At 35.8% G+C, this 24,326-nt stretch overlaps 1 protein-coding gene across 2 annotated transcripts; it reads left to right on the forward strand.

Moving 5' to 3' along the window:
• The first annotated feature begins 1,709 nt into the window (after positions 1-1,709).
• On the forward strand, positions 1,710-23,739 carry PCNP (PEST proteolytic signal containing nuclear protein). 2 transcript variants are annotated; one of them, XM_081302652.1, is made up of 6 exons: positions 1,755-1,865; positions 8,280-8,457; positions 8,533-8,695; positions 10,311-10,385; positions 19,768-19,823; positions 21,863-23,739. In XM_081302652.1, the coding sequence occupies exons 2-6, from the start codon at positions 8,402-8,404 to the stop codon at positions 21,987-21,989; spliced, it is 477 nt and encodes a 158-aa protein (XP_081158778.1). In that variant the 5' UTR covers positions 1,755-1,865; positions 8,280-8,401; the 3' UTR covers positions 21,990-23,739. The 2 variants fall into 2 exon arrangements, with proteins under 2 accessions (XP_081158777.1, XP_081158778.1); XM_081302651.1 differs by lacking the exon at positions 8,280-8,457 and having other exon boundaries at positions 1,710-1,865; positions 8,481-8,695.
• Positions 23,740-24,326: the final 587 nt, after the last annotated feature.

A 24,326-nucleotide genomic window follows, 5' to 3' on the forward strand; every position in this document is an offset into this window, starting at 1 on the left:
GATAAATAGTAGACCAGGGTCTTAAATTTTGATTATAAAGTCACCGAACTATCCTATTTTTTTTCTTTTGTACTGGGGATTTAACCCAGGAGTGCTTTACCATGAGTCATATCCCCAGTCCCGCTCCCTTTTTTGAGACAGGGTCTCACTAAATTGCTAAATCTAGCCTTGAAACTGTAATCCTGCCTCAGCCTCCCACCTAGCTGGGATTACAGACCTCTGCCACTGCAAACTGCCCTATTTTCTGTTTCCCCATCCCCAGACTTGAAGCCTAAAGTCATCCATCCACAATACTGAGCACCTCTTATACATGAAATGTCTTGTACAAAGTTGTGAAAAAAGTTTTTTTTTTTTGATGGTTATCTGTTGTCAATGAATTCCTTTTTTCTTCATGCTGGGGCTGGACCTCTGGTTCTTGGTCATGTGTGTGCTAAGGTCACACACTACCACTGAAACATAATGTCGGACTTAAAGAATTTTTGAACCATTTAAAGACAATGCTTGCTTTTTTTTTTTTTTTTTTTTTTTTTTTTTTAATGGTGCTGGGGATTGAACCCAGGGCCTTATTATGAGAAGTAAGCACTCTAGCAACTGAGCTATATCCCCAGCCCCAACACTTTTAAGAAACACACTGAGGGAAGTATAAAGTGAACCCCATAACCACCCTTTGAAGAAGCACTATTATTGTATTTTATGGAAAAACAAAGGCAAGTCTGTGGACAATAAGCAACTCTCAAAGTTACCTAACCAGAGAAGGGCAGATCAGATTTTAGAGATTGTTTTTCCTTGACGCTGTGCCTCTTGGCTGTAATCCCAGCGACAGGGGAAGTGGAGGCACATAAAAAGTTCGAGGCCAGCCTCAGGAATTTGGCTACACCTGGTACACCAAATAAAAAGGATCAAGGATGTGCTCAGTGGTAAAGATCCAATCCTCGGTTCAAAAACAAGACAAAACAACAACAAAAACCCTTTGTTCTGTAACACTGACTACATATATTGTAAGGTAAACTCTGAAACTCCAGTTCCCTACCTAAGCAAGTAATCGACCCCATTTGGCTAAAGGACAGGATAAATTAGAGAAAACGGGATGAGGAGGCCACGTGTAACGTATGCGCTTCATTCTGCAGAATTTAAAACTCCACTAAAGGTTTCTAAGTAATGCAGAAATTACGGTAATCTTAATTTGATGGAGAAACTGCAGCCTTTGGGAAAAAAAATGGTTTTTTATCACTTCGGTACACGACCTTGGACAAATTATTCTCAGCTTTAACTCAGAAAATTAAGATAATTCCGCATTGGATTATAGTGAGGACTAAACCATAGTGTATGTCTAACACTAGAGGGTGCTCGATAAATGTTGGTTTTCCCTTAGGGAAAATACAGCTCTCTTTGCCTCCCCACCCTGCCTCCACCTTTCCTGGGCACATGTGACCAGGAAAGCCAGAAAGACCCTGCCAGCTTCAACTGCAAGCACATCTGCAAAAGCAGAAACCTAAGGCTCCGCCAACGTCTCCAGGGTTACGTTTTCACATCCCATCACTTCTCCGGATCTGCCACTGACGTGCCTCTCCCTACCCAGTCCGATGCAGAGAACGCCAATCCCAGCGCTCCTCTTTCCCCTCCCTTTCTTCAGAGGCAGTCACTCGATGACGTCACATCCGCTTGTCTTGGGCGGTCCCTCTTTTCACTCATCTGGGCCTCTCTAGTCGGCGACCTCTCCAGATGGCTCTAAAGCTCAATGGTTGCTGGGCGGGGCCGTGACGTCCTTGGCGTAGCTGCAGGGGAGGCCGCGGCGGGGAAAATGGCGGACGGGAAGGCGGGAGAGGAGAAGCCTGAAAAGCCGCAGCGAGTTGGAGCCGCCGGAGGTGAACACAACCCCAGCGTCGCGGGATGTGTGGGATGCTCTGGGCCTTTCGTTGAGCTCCCCGGGGTGGGGGGAAGAGGGTAGAGAAAGATTGGGCGAATCTGGCGCTCACTCGGTTAGGTGCTGGGCCCAGGCGAGCCCCGGGCACGCCCGGTGCGGCCCGCTGGGATCCAGACCCATATCGCTTCCTTGCCGGGAGAGAGCCGGCCAGTGTCCCTCACCTCATGGCCCCTGCGGAGGCCCTCCTTCTGAGAAGGAAGATGGGCACCAGAAAGGGAGACTGAAGTTGGGGTGGGACCCGGAGCGGCGGTGCAGGAGCCTCCACAGCGGAGACACACATCACACAAAACACACCACCACACACTCTCCATCCCCACACACAAACATACACAGTGTGAGCCACCGAGCAGTGGCCGCGGAAACTGGCCCAAGGCCGAGTTTCCAAAGGTGCAGATCTCTCAGTTACACACGTAGGAGTTAATTACGCCTGCTGTTCCCTTTTCACTGAGGAGGTGGACAACCCCGGCCTGTTCTTTCCTTTATTTTCAGGCATAATAGTGACCCTGAAATGAGATGGACAGAGGGGATGGAGGAAAAGAACAATCACCCGCTGATTTAAGCTGTGGGTTTCTAGGGTTATGGTTTGATCGCCTTTCTCGGAAGTATGCCTTTCCTAATTAGGCTACTACCAGTTTATCGCAAGCCAGATAAATTTAAGGGGCTTAGTAGTCTAGTGTGACTCATTACTGTGTATTGCTACAGTATTGAACTCAGGTTACAGCTCTCCTTTTCTGGCCCCGCTACCCTCATAAATTCCAGGTCTTTTGCATTAAGGAGAAGAAACAAATAATCTCCCCAGGGCACCCCGCTTCCGCACAACCCCCGTCATAGCAAGACAAGTGACTTTAACGTGGGAGATGATTATATTGTCTTGTTTAGAACGCTTTTTAAATGTTATTTTCTATTCTGACTCCGTTAAGTCTTATCCCTGAAAGTATTTAATATGAGAAAATACAGAAGATTAATAGCACATGAAAGCAAATAATATGACCTACTAACATGTTTAATGTGAATTGTAGTGGGATCAAAAAAAATATTGAAAAAGTGTAATGTTCAGAATTTCTTTTTTAAAAATATGGAGAGTTGTTATTGGCAGAAATGAAGCCCCCCACCCCTGTTTATTAAAAGCAGTAAAATAGCTTATGAAACTGTAAAACATCTAGCACTTGTCTGGAATATTTTTTTTCCTGACCCAAAAAAAAAAATTACCTGAGAAACTGTCAAGTAAAATTATGTAAAAATTTAGAAGAAATTTGAGGAAAAGCAAAAATACAGAGCCTAAAGAATCTTCTGTATTCCTGACTTTAAAGAGTGGAGGAGATGTGTTTAATGTGCTGCCAGAATATACTTTAAATGTTAGCATAAAGACACTGTAATCTTCCTGCCACCTTTCAGTTGAGAGTAGTTAACTCTGTATTATGAATATTCATGTTTCCATTTTAGGGTGTTTGGGGATTATAAAATTACTTTGCTTGCGGAGCAATTGGTGGGTACACCTGTAGTACCAGCAGATCAGGAGGCTGAGGCAGGAGGATGGGGAGTTCAAAACCAGCCTCAGCAAAAAGCAAGGCGCTAAGCAACTCAGTGAGACCCTGTCTCAAAATAAAATACAGGATAGGGCTGGGGATGTGGCTCAGTGGTCTAGTGCCCCTGAGTACAAAAAAAAAAAAAGAAAAAAGAAAAAATTACCTTGCTTTAGTATCAGAAAAATTATTATTGTTTTTGTTGGTAACTTAGAATAACTACTATTCCTGAATTTCTACATCATTAGCCTCATTTCCATTACAAAAAAGTAGTGCTGTTGCATCTAAGCTATATTTGGAATATTTTTTTAATATTTATTTTTTAGTTATGGGTGGGCACAGTGTCTTTATTTTACTTTATGTGGTGCTGAGGATTGAACCCAGTGCCCCACGCAAGCTGTGGGAGCGCTCTACCTGTGAGCCACAACCCCAGCCCTGGAATGTCACATGTTTTTAATGCAGTTGTGCTAAGTAATCATAGTTAAAACATTTCAAACTTTGGATATTTCTAAATTGATAATTTTGTTGCAAGTAGTCACTTTTTAAAGAACACTGTCATGTTTGTCCTATGGACAAACATAGAGAGTATTCAGAATTTTTATTCCTATTGAGTAATCCATTACGTTGGAAATATAAACACTTCATTTTTTTTAAAATCTTTTGTTAGTGCAAGGGATTGAACCCAGAGCCTCACCATGCTAAGCATGTGCTTTACTAGTGAGCTACACTCCTACCCCCAGAAGTATGTGGGGTTTTATGAGCAGATTACTTCTATAGTTAATGTGTGTCTGAGAAAGAAGCTACTTACTTGAACTACCTGTTTTCACTTTAAAGAGGAGTTACACTTTGGATAGATTTTTTTTTCCTCCTCTTTTTGGTTAAATTTTTATAGCTTTTTGAGATAAATACAATTTTAAAGAAGAGCTATGTTTACATAATCTTAGCCATCTCAGTCTTTCAAAGATTATGCTAAGGGCTTGGGTGGTAGCTTAGTGGTATAGCACTTACCTAGCAAGTGTGAAGCGCTGGGTTCAATCCTCTGGACCAATTAAAAAAAATAAATAAAATAAAGGTATTTTGTCTATCTACAAGTAAAAATATTTTTAAAAGATTATGCTAAGAACTTCTTCAGTGAAATTGACATTTACTGTGCCAAACACTTAATAGGGTCTTGAATACATTCTCATATAAATGGCACACCAGTCCTATCACAGAATAACTGTGTGCCCTTTTTTGGATAAGGAAGCCGACAGAATGCAAATGGGTCTTGAGGGGTACCATTATAGACTCACTTTCTTATTGGGTAATTTTTTCAAAACAAAGTACCCTTGTGCTCTAAGGCATACCCCACCTATTCAGTGAAAAAGGAAAAAGAAAAAACTATTAGCATAATGTGCAATTTGATTTCACATTAATTAATCTATGCATCTTGTTTGCTCAAAATGAATACAAATTAAACAAAATCCCCTTTTATTAAAATGTTCTTTAATAAAGAATTATACTTTGTATTTTATCCATGTTTATGTTATAAATTGATACATGATTTCTTATTTTAAAAATATTGATTATGTGTTCATTTTTAAACTACAATTCCCTTTACTAAAAATCTTCACATTTAGTAATTATTGGTCATCTAAATTTTTGTTTCCCACAGACCCAAAATACAGGATGTCTCATTTTAAATAATGGTAACGGATTTGGCTCTCATGTTTTCCCATCTTAGTCCATTGTTGATTCCTTTTGCTTTATTTTCTAAGTGCTTTGTGTGGTTTGCCACATAATTGTTAAGAGCATTATATAAAGATAAAATAGAAGCTCAATCCATGTGACACATTGAGCCCTTAGAAGCTAAGAAATGAAGCTGAGTACAGTGGTGTGATCCTGTGATCCCAGGCATTGGGGAGGCTGAGGCAGGAAGATTATAGGTCAAGGCCAGCCTTAACAACTTGGGGAGACCCTGTTCGAAATAAAAATAAGAAAGGCTGTGGGTGTAGCTCAGTGGTAGAGTGCATGGGTTAAATCCCCAGTACCACAAAAAATAAGTAAATAAAAATAAAGGTAGGAGGGGCTGGGATTGTGGCTCAGCGGTAGAGCACTTGCCTCACTGTGTGAGGCACTGGGTTCAATCCACAGCACCACATAAAAATAAATAAATAAAGTAGAGGTATTGTGTCCATCTATAACTAAAAATAAAAAAGGAGAGCTGATCGTGTACCCTCCTTCCTTCATTTCTTTCTCCCCTCATCTAGTCATCTTCTGATCTGAAGATGTTCATATAGTTTTTACAGTGGCTTTAAAACAGAAACAAAAACACTTCTTGAGTTTGGGAAGGCCAGTTTATTTATTATGTAGAAAAATAAATTGCTTGATCTGGACTCAGTCACGTGTAGGAAAAAACCTAATAAACATAGTGTGGGATGGAGGTGTAGTTCAGTAGTAGAGTGCTTGCCTATCATATTAGAAACACCACAAAAATAAACAAGAAGGGGGTGCAGTGGCCATGCTATAACTTTAGTGGCGTGGGCGCCACAAATTCAAGACCAGCCTCAGCAATTTAGCAAGGCCCTAAGCAATTTAGTGAGACCCTGTCTCAAAATGAAAAATTAAAAGGGTTAGGGATGTAGCTCAGTGGTAAAGCACCCCTGGTTTCAATCCCTGTACCAAAAACACATAACAGTATGTGTTTGATCTTTTGTGTGGACCTATGATATGGGTGGTCTAGTGTGCCTCTTCAGATGAAAAGAACAGATGTGAATGGGATTAAGTTGTTACCAGTTGATTATGAAATGAATAGTAGAATAGTTCTCCATGCTACCTTTTTCTGAAGCAATCTCCATGGAAATCTCTAGAAAGATTTCTTCTAATGGGATTGGACAGTATTGTAGTCCATTTATTACACATCCAATTTCAGCTAGCTGACACATTTAACATTATAATAAGAATCTTTTCCTTTTTTCTTATTTATACTTTAAATTTTCCAAATTGCCTGTTCTAAGATTATTTTTAGAAAAGGAAACTAAAAGAAAAGATAGGCTCTAAAAGAATTGGAAATCTTAACTAATTATGGCCTTTGGGTTATGATTCAAAAAGAAGAGTTACACTACACTCAAGTCTAAAGCATTCTTTATGCTCTTTATTTTAATGTTTTCCAATTTTGTTTGCACACAATTTGTGCCTTTATAGGCTGTAATATGTAAAGCCAATGGGTTTTCTGTATGTTTAAATATGTATAGCCAAATTTCCAATTTTAACTATGCATCATCACAGTTTTGCTTGAGTTTTATTATGAAATATCATACTTAAAACTAACGTAGGATAAAGTTAGTATAAATGCTTTTAGTTGTAAACATAGAATGAAAAACTTAATATTTACATCATACTATTTTTTAAAGAGATTCTATATTTATTAAAAAGTTCTACTTCTCACAGTAAAAAAAAGTTCTACTTCTCAGCTATTGAATAACAGTCTTTAACTCTTTAGATGCTTTTGTAATTTCACATATAAATAAGTGAATGGCACTTAAAGCAATATTCCAACACTATATTTCCCTTTTAGATAAATCCCAAGCTTAATCCTGCTTAACTACTCCTCCCTACATTGTCACTACAACTTTCACCCTTTGTCCAAAGAGAATAAATTTCCTTTTATTTTTTGTCTAAATAAAATCAAATTTTCTATTCAAAGTGCTGTCATTCCAAAACTATACAGATCTAGATCTGTAACCTCAATTCTTTCTATCTTTTGCTCATCGGTCTGTTAATGTTTGGTTCCCCCACCTCCTGCCTACTCCATTCTAACTTTTTGTCCCATTTTCTTTAGACTGTACCCCAAAGCATCTTCTCTTTACTCACAAGTGAACTCTTTATCCAATGTAACAACACATTCTATGGGGTGAATTGGCATATTAGAGAGAGAATATAAAATTTTTGATGGTAATGATGAATTGATGAATGATATCTTACATCCCCGTTGATGTCTTACATCCCCGTTTGGTTTGGGTTGTTGTTGTTTTTGTACCAGCAATTGAATCACATCCCCAGCCCTTTTTACTTTTTATTTTGAGACAGTTGCGGAGTTGCTTCAGGCTTCACTAAGTTGCTGAGGCTGACTTTGAACTTGTGGTCCTCCTGCTTCATTCTCCCACCTGCTGGGCTTACAGGCATGGACCACCATGCCCTGCGTCATAATTAGTCTTCTTATGTAAGAGATCTAAGATATTCTAGATGCAAACTCACAGTTGACTGAATACAGATACAAGCAAAATTACTAAAAGACAACATACTTCCAAACTTATATATGTATGCTTTCTACTGTTTGAAGTTATAAGCTCATCTTTGATGAGAAAATGTAACATGTAAACCAAGACTTGTATTAGTGCTTACAGGTAGCTTAAAACAGGTGATAACCATGCTTTCAGAGGAGAATTAAATTACTCAAGAGGAGTTGACTAGACTTTTTGAAGTTCTTTTTCAACTCCTAAGGTTGTGTGAGATGTACATGAAGAACACATCACTCAAAAATATAACTAGGCTGTGTTAATACTGAAGTTTGGATAATAATGGTCCTTTACATGACAGGATACTTTGTGTGACTCATACACATTATTAAGAATGTTAGAATTTATTAGCCAAATGTATTATCTTGCCACATGACTGATTCCTCACAGATTAGTTTGCAAAAAAATAATTTATAGATCTTGATTTCTAAAAAGCAGAATTCCACAAATAACTATATTATTGTGTGATGTCTGTGGTAGTATTTAGTTGAAGGGTCTTTACTTTTTTGTGAACTCTATGTTTATAATTTTAAATTGCTCTGTATTTTATGCTAGTTAATTCATGGGAGCCTCTTCTACTGCCACACAATCTCAGTTCCTGCTATATACTCTAACAAACAGTGGAAGAGACTGTTGGGTCAGTAGGTGACAACTGCAGAGGTATCTTCCTTATAACGATGCTTTTTGAGGTTGCTGCTCCCATCAATCTGCTCAGTAAAAATAGCTCATCTTGGTAAGTTGTTTCGACTTCACCAGGACCTGAAGAAGAAGCAGAAAAACCTGTGAAAACTAAGACTGTTTCTTCCAGTAATGGAGGGGAAAGTTCCAGTCGCAGCGCTGAGAAGCGATCAGCTGAAGAAGAAGCTGCAGACCTCCCAACAAAGCCTACAAAGATCTCCAAGTTTGGATTTGCCATAGGTAGTCAGACAACAAAGAAAGCATCAGCCATATCCATCAAACTTGGATCAAGTGTAAGTTACTTTTTGTATGATATTTGTAATGGGTATTAAGGATTTGTTTTGGAAACCTGCTTTTACTAGGTTATGGTAAATTAAGTATAAAAAGTTGCATTTCTCCGGGCTGGGATTGTGGCTCAGTGGTGGAGTGCTCACCTAGCACACGTGAGTCACTGGGTTGGATCCTCAGTACCACATAAAGATAAGTAAATAAAGGTATTGTGTTCATCTACAACTAAAAGAAGTTTTTTTAAAGATGCATTTCTTAATCTTTCATGTATTAACTTATATGTATTTAAGAAGTGATTAGCACTCTTTAGGAAAGATCAAGATGAATTATCTCAATAAAATCAGTTTTTAACAAAGATGTAGAATTTTAGAAGGAACAATATTATAGAAAATGCATGATTTATAAAGTAGTGAGTTTGTATCAGTTAAGCAAGACCTCTGAAAGATATTTTGAGAAAGAATTTCAGGTTTTTTTTTTTTTTTTTAATCTTTCAGTTTCAGTAACAATATCTGTGGACTAGGGGATAGCCCAGTGGTAGAGCATGTGGTTAGCATTCGGAAGGCTTTTGCTTTTATCCTTGGTACAACATAAAAAAGTAATATCTCCAGAAATCAGTTATTTGTATCTTAAAAGATTAATTTTAGTAAGATATTGCTTGATAAGAAAAGCTTTCTGATTATCTTTGAAACTAAAACTGGACCTTGAGTACTATGTACTTTAAAGCAGTAATCTTTTAAAGATCAATGTTCGATCCCTTGTTTTAAGATATAAACCTCAAATTAATACTTTTTTAACCATGGAACCTATGGAAAATGAATGAAACTATGGAAATGAATGAAATTGACCTGGGAAGTACAAAGAATGAAAGGTTGCTACCAGTAGTAGAATCCTAGGTATCTGTATTGTTAAGTGAGGAGCAGCAGGGAAGGGGGAGAGAAAACAATAGGTCAGAGAATTAGCAGACTAACCAATTAAAAATATATATATATATTGTTTCAGAAGACAAGGGAGAGATGTTTTCAAAAAGAAGCTGGTGATTAGAATCAAATGCAGCACACCAGTTATTGGTGACCTGATAAAGAATAATTCTAGGGCGATGGTAGATGGTTAGGGTGGGAGCTAGATTGTAGTAGGGTAAAGACTAAATGGGTGGTGAGAGAATGGAGATAGAATAGTTTATTTTGTTAAAAATTTAGGTCATATAGAAATGATCACTTGTCTGAAGCCCAAAGGGTAAAAAGGATAGACGTAGAGTTTTAGTAAAAAGGGTAGAGGAATATGAGTCATGATGCCTTGTATGTTCTCAAGGCACTTTTAAACTAATTCTTACTATGGGAACATATTATTTATCATTTTGTATCAAATACCCTTTGGCTTAAGTAATATTAAATTATAGATCCTAGCTGGAGAATTATTTTTTCTAATAGGTAAACAAATGGATATAATAAATAACAAAGTTAAACCTACCCACAGATAATCTGCATTTTCAGACATAGTGCAAATACTAGGTTCCTTACTATATAAATTTATGAAAACAACGTTGAATTTTTCAAGATTTATATCAAACAGTTCTCTACAAATGTGACTCATCTAGTGTTCTTTTTAACGTTTCTTCTTCAGAAGCCTAAAGAAACTGTTCCAACTCTTGCTCCAAAAACCCTTTCAGTAGCAGCAGCTTTTAATGAAGATGAAGATGTAAGTTAATATCTCTTTTATTTTACTTTAACCAATTTCTTTTAGGAGAGTGTTAATGACAAATTATAGGTTATATTAATGGTGTTACTAAATTGTAGCACCTACAAAAACTGGATATTTCTATTTTGTATTTATTTTGTTTGGTTGTAGGATTATTTAAAAATGTTAAGTTTGGGGGCAAGAAACCTAAGAACCAAAACAACAAATGCTTATTATGAATATATGTGCTAGGAAATATGTAGGATATAGTTGGGATCTTCAGTGATGATGTATTGTGCTTTCAGGTTACAGAAGGCAGCTGTAGTAACATGCTTTCCATAGGAGATGGAAATAATACAGGTGATTCTGCCAGCACTTCTCAGTAGGCACAGAGTGAGCTTGAGATGCTTATTAGATTGATCAGTTCCAGTTCTCTCATGCCTGTCTTACCATGCTTATGGATAACCAGTGGAATTTTCAAACATGATTTGATTATGATCTATATTAGGCTGTGACTTGAAAATCTAATCCCCATATAAGATGAGAACCCTGTATATGTAACAATCAAGTATTATACAATATATAAGTAATTGTTTCCAAAAGCTATAAGGATAAACATTATATTATTCAAGCTGAACATGGGAGCATACACTTGTAATCCCAGCTACTCAAGAGGTGGTGCAGGAAAATCTCAACATAAAATAAAAAGGGATAGGATATATCTTAGTGGTAGAGTGCTTGTCTGATATTTTCAAGGCTCTGGTTTCAATCCCCGCACCTGGGCAGGTAGCGGGTAGGGATTATACATTCAGAGGGGCCCAAACACTGGGAATAGAGTGATTTCAGAAGAATATATATAAAAGAAGTAATACAAATTTTATACTAAAACATTAGTCAGGGTTTCAGTAAATCAAGGAAGACTTATAAACTGAGACATCAGTTTTCAAGTCACAGGTAGCAAATAGCACCATTTGGAGAGTTGTTATTTTGTTTTTGTTTTTAATATTTTTTAGTTGACGTACCTTTAGTTTTTATTTATTTATATGTGTTGCTGAGGATCGAACCCAGTGCCTCAGTGGCAAATGTTCTGCCACTGAGCTACAACCCCAGCCCCTGGAGAGGTTTTTTAGAGGAGTATTGGACAAGGATAAATGTGGAACCATTGGAGCCTGAATCAATAGGGAAAGAATCACTGTGGTTATTACTGTGTTCTCCTTTACTCATTTACACATTTGATTGCTTTGTATGTACTAGGCAGTATGACATTACAAGACATCAGACATGTTCCTCTAGGAACTAGTCTAGTAGAAGGGAGACTTACATGTAAATTAGTGAGAGATAAAAATGAAAAATACCTGAAGAGGTAAAGTACTGTGGACATTCAGAAAAGAAATAAACAGGTACTGGATGTAGCAGCATAGAAAGACACCTGGACTAGCAATTGAAAGACCTGAATTGTAACCATGTCTTGACTAGTTATTAACCAGTAGAAACCTGAATAAATCATTTTTATTTTTCTGGAGCCTTAGTTTTCTCAACTGTAAAACAAAGACTGTAACTTGCCAGGCAAGGTAGTGTACACCTGTAATCCCAGAGGCTCAGGAGGCTGAGGCAGGAGGATCGCAAGTTCCAAGCCAGCCTCAGCAACTTAGCAAGTCCCTAAGCAATTCAGTTAGACCCTATCTTTAAGTAAAATATAAAAAAGGGCTGGGGAAGTAGCTCAGGGGGTTCAATCCCCAGTACTAAACAAACAAAAACAAAAACAAAGGCTGCATACATTCTGGGGTCCTGCCCATGCTAAGTACATCTTCTAACACTAAGCTATACTCCTAGCAGACTGTTTTGGTGGGGAGAGTTTGGTTTTTTTGAGATAGTGTCTCACTATGTTGCCCAGGCTGATATCAAACTCTTTCCTTGTTTCTCCTGAGTTTTGAGATTCCAGGGATGCTTGGTCTCAATTTAGTTGATAATTTTTTTAAAACATTATTTTTAATTGTTGATAGAACTTTATTTTTATTTTTTTTATGTGCAATCCTGAGAGTCAAACCCAGTGCCTCACATATGCTAAGCAAGTGCTCCACCACTGAGCCACAACCCCAGCCCCTAGTTCCTAAATTTTTAAAAACTACTCAAGAGTTCTTGGATCCTCTGGCAGTTATAGTGGTATGGGAAGCTGATGTTTAACAAGCAGGACTCTGGTGTTTTGCCCTTATTTCACTTATAAGTTGTACCTCTATCTGATATTTGGAAACCCAAGTAATTTATTGAGGGGGAAAAAAAAAAGTATTCTGTTGCCCAGAAGAAAAAAAAAATTAAAAACAAAAAACGCTAATCCAAATAATATCTGTAACATTCTTAAAGAGAGTAGGTAGCAGGTTATAGCTTGGAAAATGATATAGGAAGAAGGAAAAATGTGTAGAAGTACATAGGCTGGAAGCACCTGCATTATATAATAAAACTTTACCTTGAATGCCTAACTATTTGATTATCTTTTCACATTATTTTACATTCTATATGTCCCTGTGGATTGTACATGTATTCATATTTTACAAATGGAGAAATTAACCATGCATGATTATATGGTAATTCATACACATTTTGAACCTTAGGTTTTCTGGTTTCTTGTCCTATAGTCTTTGCATCATACTTTAATGTCTTTCATTCATATATTTATATATTTTTTGGGCAGGGGGTGATATTGGGGATTGAACCCAGGGCCTTGTGCATGTGAGGCAAGCACTGCACCAGTCCCCAGTCCATGTCTTCCCTGTTTTAAAAAAAGTTTTAGAGAGATTCAAACAATATTCTTTCTGCTACAATACTATAATGGTAGTAAACAATAGAGGGCTGGGGTTGTGGCTCAGTGATAGAACATTTACCTAGTATGTGTGAGGCACTGGGTTCAATTCTCAGCACTTCACATATAAATAAATAAAATAAAGCTCCATGAACAATTAAAAAATGTGTTTTTAAAAATTGTCTCATATATCTAAAATCCTTATCTACTTAATTTTTTAAAAAATATTTATTTTTTAGTTGTAGTTGGACACAATACCTTTATAATTTTTATGTGGTGCTGAGGTCAAACCCAGGGCCTCTCACATGCTAGGCGAGCACTCTACCACTGAGCCACAACCCCAGCCCTATCCACTTAATTTTTTATTCAAGAACATAATTAAGTAACAAACTATATTGTTCAAATATATTGACCTAAGTAGATAACAGTTAATTTTGGTTTTGGGAGCAAGTTGTTGCTTGGATTGAAACACATTCTACCACTGAATTATTTCCTAACCCCCGAGTTTTGACATTTCAAAAAAAATTTTTTTTTCAGTTGTCTCCTTTAATTTGGATAATTTCCCCAATCTTTCTGTGTATTTCATGACAGTAACATTTTTGAAGAATACTGGACAGTTATTTTCTACAGTGTCTCTCATTTTGGATTTGTCTGGTGTTTTCTTCATGCTTAGATTCTCATTGCTTTTGGCAGGAATACCACTGAAGTTGTGCCAAGTTCTCAATGCATCATACTAGGGAGCACATGCTGTCAATATGCCCATTCCTGCAGTGTTAACTTTGATCATTTAGTTAAAATGGTGCCTGCCAGATTTCTCCACTGTCAAATTTTTGTAAAGCTAAATTAAAATTTATCTTATATGCTTTGAGAATATGTAAAAATATATAATTTCTCAAAACTTCACTCACTGATGTTAACATCCGTTGGTGATTCTTATCAGGATTAGTTGTGATAATGTATGCCAAATGGTGATATAATATATGCCACCGTGCCTTGTGTATTTATAACTGTCTCTTACTAAATGAAAGAGCTGTTTTTAATATCTGTGTATGTTTTTACACATATATTCCTAGGTATGCTTATATTCATTCATATATATACACACACACACACACACACACACACACACACCCATTGGTAATCAAAATCATAAATTTTCATACATATTCAGTTACATATTTATAACCTATGTGTAAATCAAATTGTGAACATCCATTTCAACACGAAACCCAACTATATACAAATTGAGATAATAAATATTTTAATATATATTTTACATATATATCCACATTGTGTTTATATATATATGGACATAAACATTCAAACCCTAACTCTAATCTTAATCCTTTTTCACAAATAATCCTGACTCTACCACTACGGCTCAACAGAAACCTCTAGACATATAGACCAGATTACTTTACATGAATGTACCTGTATATTTGGGGATATAAATTTTAAAAGTCACATAAAAATCCATAAATATTTTACCTGTATATCCATTTCCATAGGCAAACCCTGATTTAACACTTGTTTAAAAATACTGTGTAACTTTAAAATAGCCATAGATGAAAGTATATATTTATAAAATTTTGTATATAATTTTAATTCTATATTAATATGTATTTACATAAATATTGATATGTATTCCAGTGGTAGACCCTCATCCTCAACCTAACTCAGAACTAAACCTAACCCTTCCCATAATCATTAGTCTTCTATACAAAAATCATAATTATGACTTTGAATACGCATATATATTTTTACATATATATTCCTTCATGTTTATAAATATATATTTATGTACCCTAATGCTAAACAAAATCCTACCCATAAATTTTCATATATATTCAGTTACATATTCATAAAATACATCTAAACAACAATGTAAACATCCATCTGAAAATTAACTATATACAAATCCCTGTATATTTAGTATTTTCAGGTACGTTTTTACATAAATATTTATATTATATTCATATATTTGGATAATAATGTTCAAAACCTAAAATAACGCTATGCCTCACCGAAACCTCTATACATATAACCATAACAATTTACATGAATGTACCTATATACTGTGGAATATAGATTCATAAATATTGTTACATATAAACAGTGACACTTCATGAATATTTCTGTATATTGTGAAGTATGTATTTATATATTCACATAAATCCATATATATTTTCATATATGTTCATTTCTGCAGGCTTACCCTATCTTTAACACAAGACCTAACAATTCCCCTTATCATGTGATTTTACTTATGTATTTATATTCAGATATATTTACATACATTTTTAGTCCATAACCCTAACCACAATGCTAGTTTGTAACTCTGAATTAAAACTGTGTGTGTGTGTGTGTGTGTGTGTGTATATATATATATAAACAATTACTTGGAATATCCATATATTTTTTACATACGTATTTATATACATCATTATAAACATTTGTATGTACATATGTGACTAATGTTAACCATAATCCTATTGCTATAAGAAACCCAAATCTTCTAAACCAGACTGTAACACAAATGAAAACACTAAACATACTCCTGTATATTTATACATTTATTATTTACGAAAGAGCTATTCTTATCACTTTTAAATTTTAAAATTTTATTATATAAGTGTAACTCATATATTTTTATCTTATTCAGTAAAGTATAATTCTCAAATATACCAGATTTGATCAGTGAAAGCCCCCTTAAGTTGGTTTTTTTGTTTGTTTGTTTTGTGTGTGTGTGTGTGTGTGTTTTGTCATTGGATGGGTTTTTTGTTTTTAAAGGCAGTGTCTATCTAAGTTGCTGAGGCTGGCCTCCAACTTGCTGTGTTCCTGCCTTAACCTCTCCAGTTGCTGGGATTATAGGCAGGCACCTCTGTGCCCAGCTTAAGCTAAGTCTTGCAGATAGCATTTTTAAAAATAATATTTAGGGCTGGGGTTGTGGCTCAGTGCACTTGCCTAGCGTGTGCGAGGCCCTGGGTTCGATCCTCAGCACCACATAAAAAAAATAAACAAAAATAAAGATATTGTGTCTAACAGCAACTAAAAAATAAATATTAAAAATAAAAATGGAAGCCGTGGCTGCACAGGGCAAGGCAAAGAAATAAAGGCAAGATCGCAGACTACTATACCAAGGAAGACCCTACCCATCCATTCCTTTGCACCTCTCTCCTGCATCACCATACTGACCACATCTGCTGCATCACCATACTGACCACATCTGTGGGCATCTTAAGTTGTAGCTGCAGATGGGGACCAGTAGCTCCCACTTTAATTTTAGCATTTTGTCTCCTGCACCTACTCCCTTTGTAGATTGTAATCAGAATAGAAACTTTGGGGCACAGGTTCTCAATCTAAGCCCAGGGAAGGTTCCTCATATCCAAAAGAGTTGAGGTAGTAGTTGTTGGTTTTTTCTTGAGAAGGGTAGGGAGGAATTGTGCCAAGGCATGACCAATGAGAAGAAGCCACAGAGCCTGTTTGTGTTTCTAAGAGCCAGTTCTGTACTCTTCTGTATTCAGGTCACTGGGTAGCAGGGGGCTCTAGTCATTCCAGTGGAATACAAAAGTAACCTGCATGGTGATTTAAGAAAGACAACTCCCTGATCCCAGAGGAGCTGGCTCCAGAATGTTGGGATCAACCCTAACTTTTGTTACATTTATTTTCACTAAAGGAAAAAAAAAAATTATATATATATATATATATATATATATATATATATATATATATATACACACATATACATACACTAAATAAAATCCTTCTGGGTTTTTTCTAGTGGTGGTTAGTCCCACATGTGGTCACCAGAAAGTAAGCCATTCCTCACACCAATATGGGATAAGCTCCTTGACCTGTAAGGTGCAGGAGTGTATCTTGCTATGTATCTTAGAATCTCTCCTCTGCCTTGTTTTGTGGCAGTGAAATGCCTCTTGATCATGTCCAAGCGTGTCTTTCACTGTATCTGATTTCTGAGTCTTGTTCCAGTTGCTTGGCCCTGCCCCAAAGGCCCAGTACTCATTTAGCATAACTGTAATAAATCTTTTTCCAGAACAGTATAATAAAGGAGTGATGTGCAATTTAAAAAAAGATATTGTGTCTAACAGCAACTAAAAAATAAATATTAAAAGTAAAAATAATAATAATATTTAGGCATGCCTGGTGGCACACATCTGTAATCCAGTTACTTAGGAGGCTGAGGCAAGAGAGTAGCTAGTTCAAAGCCACTCTTGGTAGGGCTAGGGTTGTGGCTCAGTGGTAGAACATTGCCTGGCACGTGTGACGCACTGGGTTCAATCCTCAGCACCACATGAAAATAAAACAAAGGTATTGTGTCCATCTACAACTAAAAAAGTCTGTCTTGGCAATTTATTGAGACCCTGTCTTGGGCTGGGGATGTGGCTCAAGCAGTAGCGTGCTTGCCTGGCATGTGCGCGGCCCTGGGTTCGATCCTCAGCACCACGTACAAATTAAAAAAAAAAAAAAAATCTGGAGACCCTGTCTTAAAATAAGAAAGGATAAGAATGTATCTCAGTAGTGGAGCTCTTGACTAGCATGTGCTAACTCCTATTTCAATCCCCAGTAGCACAAAAAAAATATATTATTACTAAGCTAAGCAGTAGCATTTATACATAAAACCATAAGTCTGAAAAGAACTCAATCTCACAATTTTCAGTAGCTGAAAGTATAGAAAGTAATAAGGACTGAGTTTTCAAAATGTCCTTAGAATAAAAGAGGTACTTTTGAGAAAGAACAGTATAGTAAAGGGGTTAAGGATGTTTGCTTTGGCATCAGACTAGTTTGCTAATCATTAACTTTGTGATCTTGGGCAAGTAACCTTGTTATTTATCCTATAAAATGCAAATGATTATAATCATACTGCACATGGGACTGTATTGTTAGAATTTTAAATTAAGATAGTGTAGATAAAAGCATTAAACACATAGTACATAAATCATTAATGATTTTATTTCTATAATATGGGCTTTTTAAGTTTAATTCTTGAATTTACAACAGTTGTACATATTTATATGGTACAATGTACATATTTATAGGGTACAGTGTAGCATTTCAGTACATGTATACAGTGTAATGATCAGATTAGGTTGATATGGCTTATCCATTACCCCAGACATTTGTCTTTTGTGTGTGTGTGGTGCTGGTGATTGAACCCAGGTCCTTTGCTAAGTTACTTATCTGAGTCCAGAAGCACAAACCTGTAATCTAAGCAACTTGGGAGCCTAGGGCAGGAAGATTGCAAATTAAAACCAGCCTTAGCAATGTAGCAAGACCAGAAGCAACTTAATAACTATGTCAAAATCGAAAGGTTTGGGGTTCTAGCTCATTGGTTAAGCCCCTCTGGGTTCAATCCCTGGTACCAAAAAAAAAAGATGGACTGGGGTTGTGGTTCAGCGGTAGAGCACTCGCCTAGCACGTGCGAGACCGTGGGTTCAATCCTCAGCACCACATAAAAATTAAATAAACAAAATTTGTTGTGTACAACTAAAAAATAAATATTAAAAAAAAAAGTTATTCATCCTACAAACCTGTCAAACCAAACCCCTATACTGTTATCATCCCTCTGCTTTCCTGACCTCTGGTAACTACTGTTGTACTGTATATTTCTGTGGCATCAGCTTCCTCGCCATCTACATATGGGTGACAACATGCTGTATATGTCCTTCTCTGCATGATTTATTTCACTTAATGTCCACCACCCTAATCCATTTTGCTGCAAATAACAGTATTTAATTCTTTTATTTATTTTGGTTTAACAATATTCATTGTGAATTATGTGCCATTCTCTAACCATTCGTCAGTGGACATCTAGGTTAACTTCATATTAGTCATAGCTATTATGAATAGTGCAGCAATAAACATGGAAATATAGATATCTCTTTTGTCATACTGATTTTCTTTCCTTTAGATATATACTTACTAGTGGAAGTGTTTGACCATATGGTAGTTTTATTTTTAGTTATTAGGTTTTGTTTAGGTTTGTTTTGTAATTGGAATTGATCCTAGGGATACTCTACCACTGAGCTGTATCCCCAGACCTTTTTACCTTTTATTTTGAGAAAGGATCTCATAAAGTTGCCAAAGCAGGCCTTGAACTTGTAGTATTCCTGCCTCAACCTCTTGAGTAGCTGACATTACAGGCTCCTGCCAGGGTACCTGGTTATTTTTAGTTTTGGGGGGAACCTGTATTCCATAATGACTATTGTAATTTACGTTTTCACCAATATAGGAGACTTCCCCTTTCTATGTCTTTGTCAACATTTTTTAAATCTTTTTGATAAAAGCCATAAAATGAGATTTTGAAACTTATGATTAAAGAAATTTTAATTCACATAATTGAACATAAGAGCACAGATTGGTGTTTCATTTCATGTATACATGTGTTGAATGAGATTTTTACCACATTTTTTTCTTTACTCAAAATCAGCACTCTGGGAAGTGCCTTTCTATTAAAACTGTGGTTAAAACAAATAATTCACTAATTTTCTTCTTTTACAGAAATTTGTAGCATTTGAAATGTTTTAAAAGATTTAGATGTAAAATTTAGCATGATATTTATCTCAGTTTACTCATTTTTTTTTTCTTCAGAGTGAACCAGAGGAAATGCCTCCAGAAGCAAAGATGAGGATGAAGAATATTGGAAGGTAGTATAGTTTCTTGTAACTATTACAGAAATAGAGGGATGATGGGGATGGAGTTGTGGCTCAGTGGCAGTGCACTCACCTAGCATGTGTGAGGCCCTGGGTTCGTTCCTCAGCACCACATAAAAATAAATAAATAGGGCTATTTAAAAGAAAAGAAAATTAAGAGTAAGAATAAATTGCATATAATATTTTTAGTGTTAAGGCTTTTCTTGTGCATATGAGCAAAACAATTTTCTATATTTTCTCTCTACTGGAGTTTAAAGATAAGTAAGAATTAGACTTATCACAAAGAAGAAGGGTGATCTTATTTTCTGTGCTTTTTGGAGAAACACTTAACAATAATTTAAAGCTAATTCTTTTTATTTTTCCCTCACTACTGGGAACTGAATACAGGGGTAATTTACCACTGATCTATATCCTCAGCCCTATTTATTTATTTAATTCTAATTAGTTATACATGACAGTAGAATGCATTTTGCTACATTGTACACAAATGGAATGCAACTTCTTCCTCTGGCTGTACATGGTGCAGAGTCACACCAGTAGTGTAATCATACATGTATATAGGGTAATAATGTCTGTCTGATTCAACTGTCCTTCTCATGCTCACACTCATGAGACAGACATTATTACCCTATATACACAATCCAAAGTGCCTTCATTCTTAACTACCTCCCACCCCTATAATCAGTATCCACATATCAGAAAAAACATTCAACCTTTGGTTTTTTGGTTTGGCTTATTTAACTTAACATGATATTCTCCAGCTCCATCCATTTACTTGCAAATGCCATAATTTCATTCTTTAAGGCTGAGTAATAGTCCATTGTGTATATATACCACATTTTCTTTATATATTTTTCTTTTGAAGGGCATCTATGTTGGTTCCATACTTTAGCTATTGTGAATTGAGCTGCTATAAACGTTGATGTGTCTGCATCACTGTAATATGCTGATTTTAAGTCCTTTGGGTATATACTGAAAAGTGGGATAACTGGGTCAAATGGTGGTTCCATTCCAAGTTTTCTGAGGAAACTCCATATTGCTTTCTGTAGTGGTTACACCAATTAGCAGTCCCATCAGCAATGTCTGAGTATACTTCTTCCCTCCAATAGCCCTTTTTATTTTTGGAGACAGGTTTCCCTAAGTTGCCTAAGCTGGTTTTAAACTCAGGATCCTCCTGCCTCAGCCTCCCAGATAGCTGAAATTACAGATGCCCAAATTAGGATATTTCTTGATACTTGTAACCTATATTTTTTCAAATAAGAGAAAGATACGAAGATGTTTCTGATTTTAAATTTCAATTTTTTTCTATTATAATAGAAAAGTGGGTTTTACTCACTACACTCATAATGATACAATGATATTCCTACCACTTAATCTTGATCTTACGTGTCCTTTTCCTTTGGAAAATATTTTTAGTATCAGGGATGCATCATGCCCTATGTTGGAAAACAGGGTTGGGGGAAAGCAGTTTTGCCTTCCTACCCCACCTCAGGCCTACCGAATTTAAAGTCTTTGAACTGGCTGGTGTGGTGGTGCACACCTGTAATCCCAGCAGCTTGTGAGTCTGAGACAAGGAGGATTGTGAGTTCAAAGCCAGTCTCAACAACTCAGTGAGGCCCTAAGCAATGCAGTGAGACCCTATCACTAAATAAAATATAAAAAGGAACTGGAAATTGGCTCAGTGGTTAAGCATCCCTGCGTTAAATCCCTAGTACCCCTCCTACCCCCCCAAAAAAGTCTTTGAACTATCTTTGGAAATAGTATATTTTAAAAATCTATGTAGAGGTTTTTGGGGTAGGGATACTGGTAATTGAACCCAGGGGACACTTTGCTATTGATCTCCAGGGACACTTTACCATTGAGGTACATCTCCAGCCCTTTTATTTACTTAGAGACAGGGTCTTGCTAAGTTGCTCAGGGCCTGCTCTATAGAGTCTTTTTTGATGTTCAGCTTGTGTTTATAATAGATACTAAGTAAATGTGTATTAAAATACCTATAGAATTTTAAATAAATTTATTTTCTTTTAATGCAGGGATACACCAACATCAGCTGGACCAAACTCTTTCAATAAAGGAAAGCATGGGTTTTCTGATAACCAGAAGCTATGGGAACGAAATATAAAATCTCATCTTGGAAATGTTCATGACCAAGACAATTAAATGATGTGTTTTGAAATTGGGGTATGGGGTGGGTGTAAAGTTAAAAGGAACAGTTTCCTTTTTTAAAGAATGGTATAAGACTATCTTTGGAGCCGCTTTTTTTTCTTTTTCGTTTTTGTTTTTGTTTTGTTTTGTTTTTTAAGATTGAGTGGTACACTAATAAATGAGAGTTTGAAATTAGAGGTAATTTATGTTTTATATACAGATTTCAAGACATTTGCTAATTTTGTAGTTTCATGTGATTAGTTTCCAAAGGTTACAGATAATAAAGAAATCAGAAATGGTACCTTTTTAAGAATTGCATATTTTTTTAGGCACAACTATTAGCACATTAAGAGGGAAACAAAAAGTTACTATCTTTTTAAAACTGCAAGCAGTTACTCTCCTAACTTAACTCCCTCATTACCTAAAGTGTCTGGCTCCCAGGAACAGCCTTATAGAGAGAAGGGAGTATTTGTACTGAGAGGAAAATGTTACTGGACTATTGACTGATGATAAATTTAGATAAAATTAAAATACAGCTTGTTTTCCTTATGGGCATTTGTTTTGTTTCAAGTCATCATATACTAGGTATTGGCATTGCTATCAGTGGATACAAACGCTTAGCTCTTAAAAATGTTTTTATTTCTTTTTTAATTTTTATGTGAAGTATCGAGTATTTGAAATAGCCCACACACCTTAATGGGTCTTGTCTACCTTCATTAGTCTTCAAAGAACAACCATTTGCTACCAAAGTAAATCAGTATTCTGAATGTGCTTCTCTTGGTTTTTATTCATAACTAGTTCCTGTAGGCATTTCCACCAGAACTTGAGGCAAATCATAAGGAAGCTGTTTCTTTTAAAATACAAACCACCACCAACAATTTAAATGTATATAATACTTAAGCATTTGGCTGGTTTTTATTTTTTAAAATGTATAAACACCAAAAAAAAAAAAAGAGAGAGAAATTTAACATTGTATGAAGACAACATGAGAAGATGCACTTTCTGTAACTGTCTAATCATTTAAGTTACTAACTTGTTAAACCCAATTTAAATTGAACTCACTGCAGGATTTCTTATTAGTATAATTCTATGGTTTATTTGAAATATATATATGTATTTACTGACCAGTGTCTTCTCAAAAGCACATTATAGGTACTAAAAATAGAAGGAAAGAAAATGCATCTTCAATTACATTTTATGAAATCTCCCACCACATATACTATTAACATTTGTGTATCATAAGGTGTTTGTTTTGTATTTTTGTATTCTATATGGACATTATTTTTTAATGTGACAAACACATTAAAAGCATAGTCACAGACAATAAAAATATGGTAATATGATTTCCTTGAAAACTCCTACAATGTTAAATTTGGAGGCAGCTTCAAACTATTTTATTGGTGGTAATTAACTCACTGAGCTCTTTTAATTGGTAATAATTCCAGAGAAGCAGCCTGTATATATTCCTAACTCTTGTTCACTTGCATTTAAGTTTAGAAAGAGCCCCAAGTAAAACAATGGAAATGTATATACAACTATTAGTTCTTAACATGATTTAATTATATCAAGAAACATGAATTTAACTTACTTTTATGTAGGCAGACTATCCATTTTGTCCATTTTACTGTTTGTTAAAATAACATCCCTCTCCTACATATTCTTTTCTTGACCCAAATGAAATATTAACCTAAGGTCAAGATGAGGAGAGAGAAACGACTGAGATGAATGTCTTTACTAAAATACCAATAAATTTTGTCAAACTCAATATAGTGTTCTTATTTTCTATTCCACTGAATTACTTGTTTTTGTTTTTTTTTTTAATGTATGTTTGTTTTTGTTTAACTGAGAAGTTAAGACAAAGTTAAAAGTGTTTTTCTTGTCCAGGTTGTTGGCCAAAGTTAACAGCATTAAAAGTCTCTTAGTTATTAGGGCCTACGTAACTCCACAGAGTTCTATAGCCTAACTATCTCAGGTTGGAAAGACTTTATTCAAATCCTTTTCCCCTACCATAGGGTGTCCCTGTGCTTTGGAAAATCCTGCCAAGGAATAATCATGGAAATCACTGAATGTTCAGATTCTTTTACTAGTGTCTTCCATTCATTAACCCTGAATATAGATTTCAGACCATACAAGAAAAAACCCAATCCTCTACTTAGTGGGTTTCTTCAAATATTGAAGTGTTTTTTTCTACCTTCCCTAAAACACCCCTGCCAAAGTAGTAAATATTCCCACTTGTTCTGATCTTTTTTTTTTTTTTTTTTTTTTGGTGTTTTTAAATACAATTTGACATCTTGTATACTGCGTATTTTCCACACATTGCTCGTTTCTGTATCATGAATTCTAAATATCACC

The sequence above is a fragment of the Spermophilus citellus genome, assembly GCF_964194105.1.
Source record: "Spermophilus citellus genome assembly, chromosome: 7".
Classification (NCBI taxonomy): Eukaryota; Metazoa; Chordata; class Mammalia; order Rodentia; family Sciuridae; genus Spermophilus; species Spermophilus citellus.

Excerpts from the sequence above, each read along its gene's own strand:
- PCNP (XM_081302651.1), top strand. The coding sequence starts at position 1,739 with ATGGTTGCTGGGCGGGGCCGTGACGTCCTTGGCGTAGCTGCAGGGGAG. Across the intron at positions 1,866-8,480 it reads GCGAGTTGGAGCCGCCGGAG|GACCTGAAGAAGAAGCAGAA; the intron begins GTGAACACAACC and ends CGACTTCACCAG. Across the intron at positions 10,386-19,767 it reads CTTTTAATGAAGATGAAGAT|AGTGAACCAGAGGAAATGCC; the intron begins GTAAGTTAATAT and ends TTTTTTCTTCAG.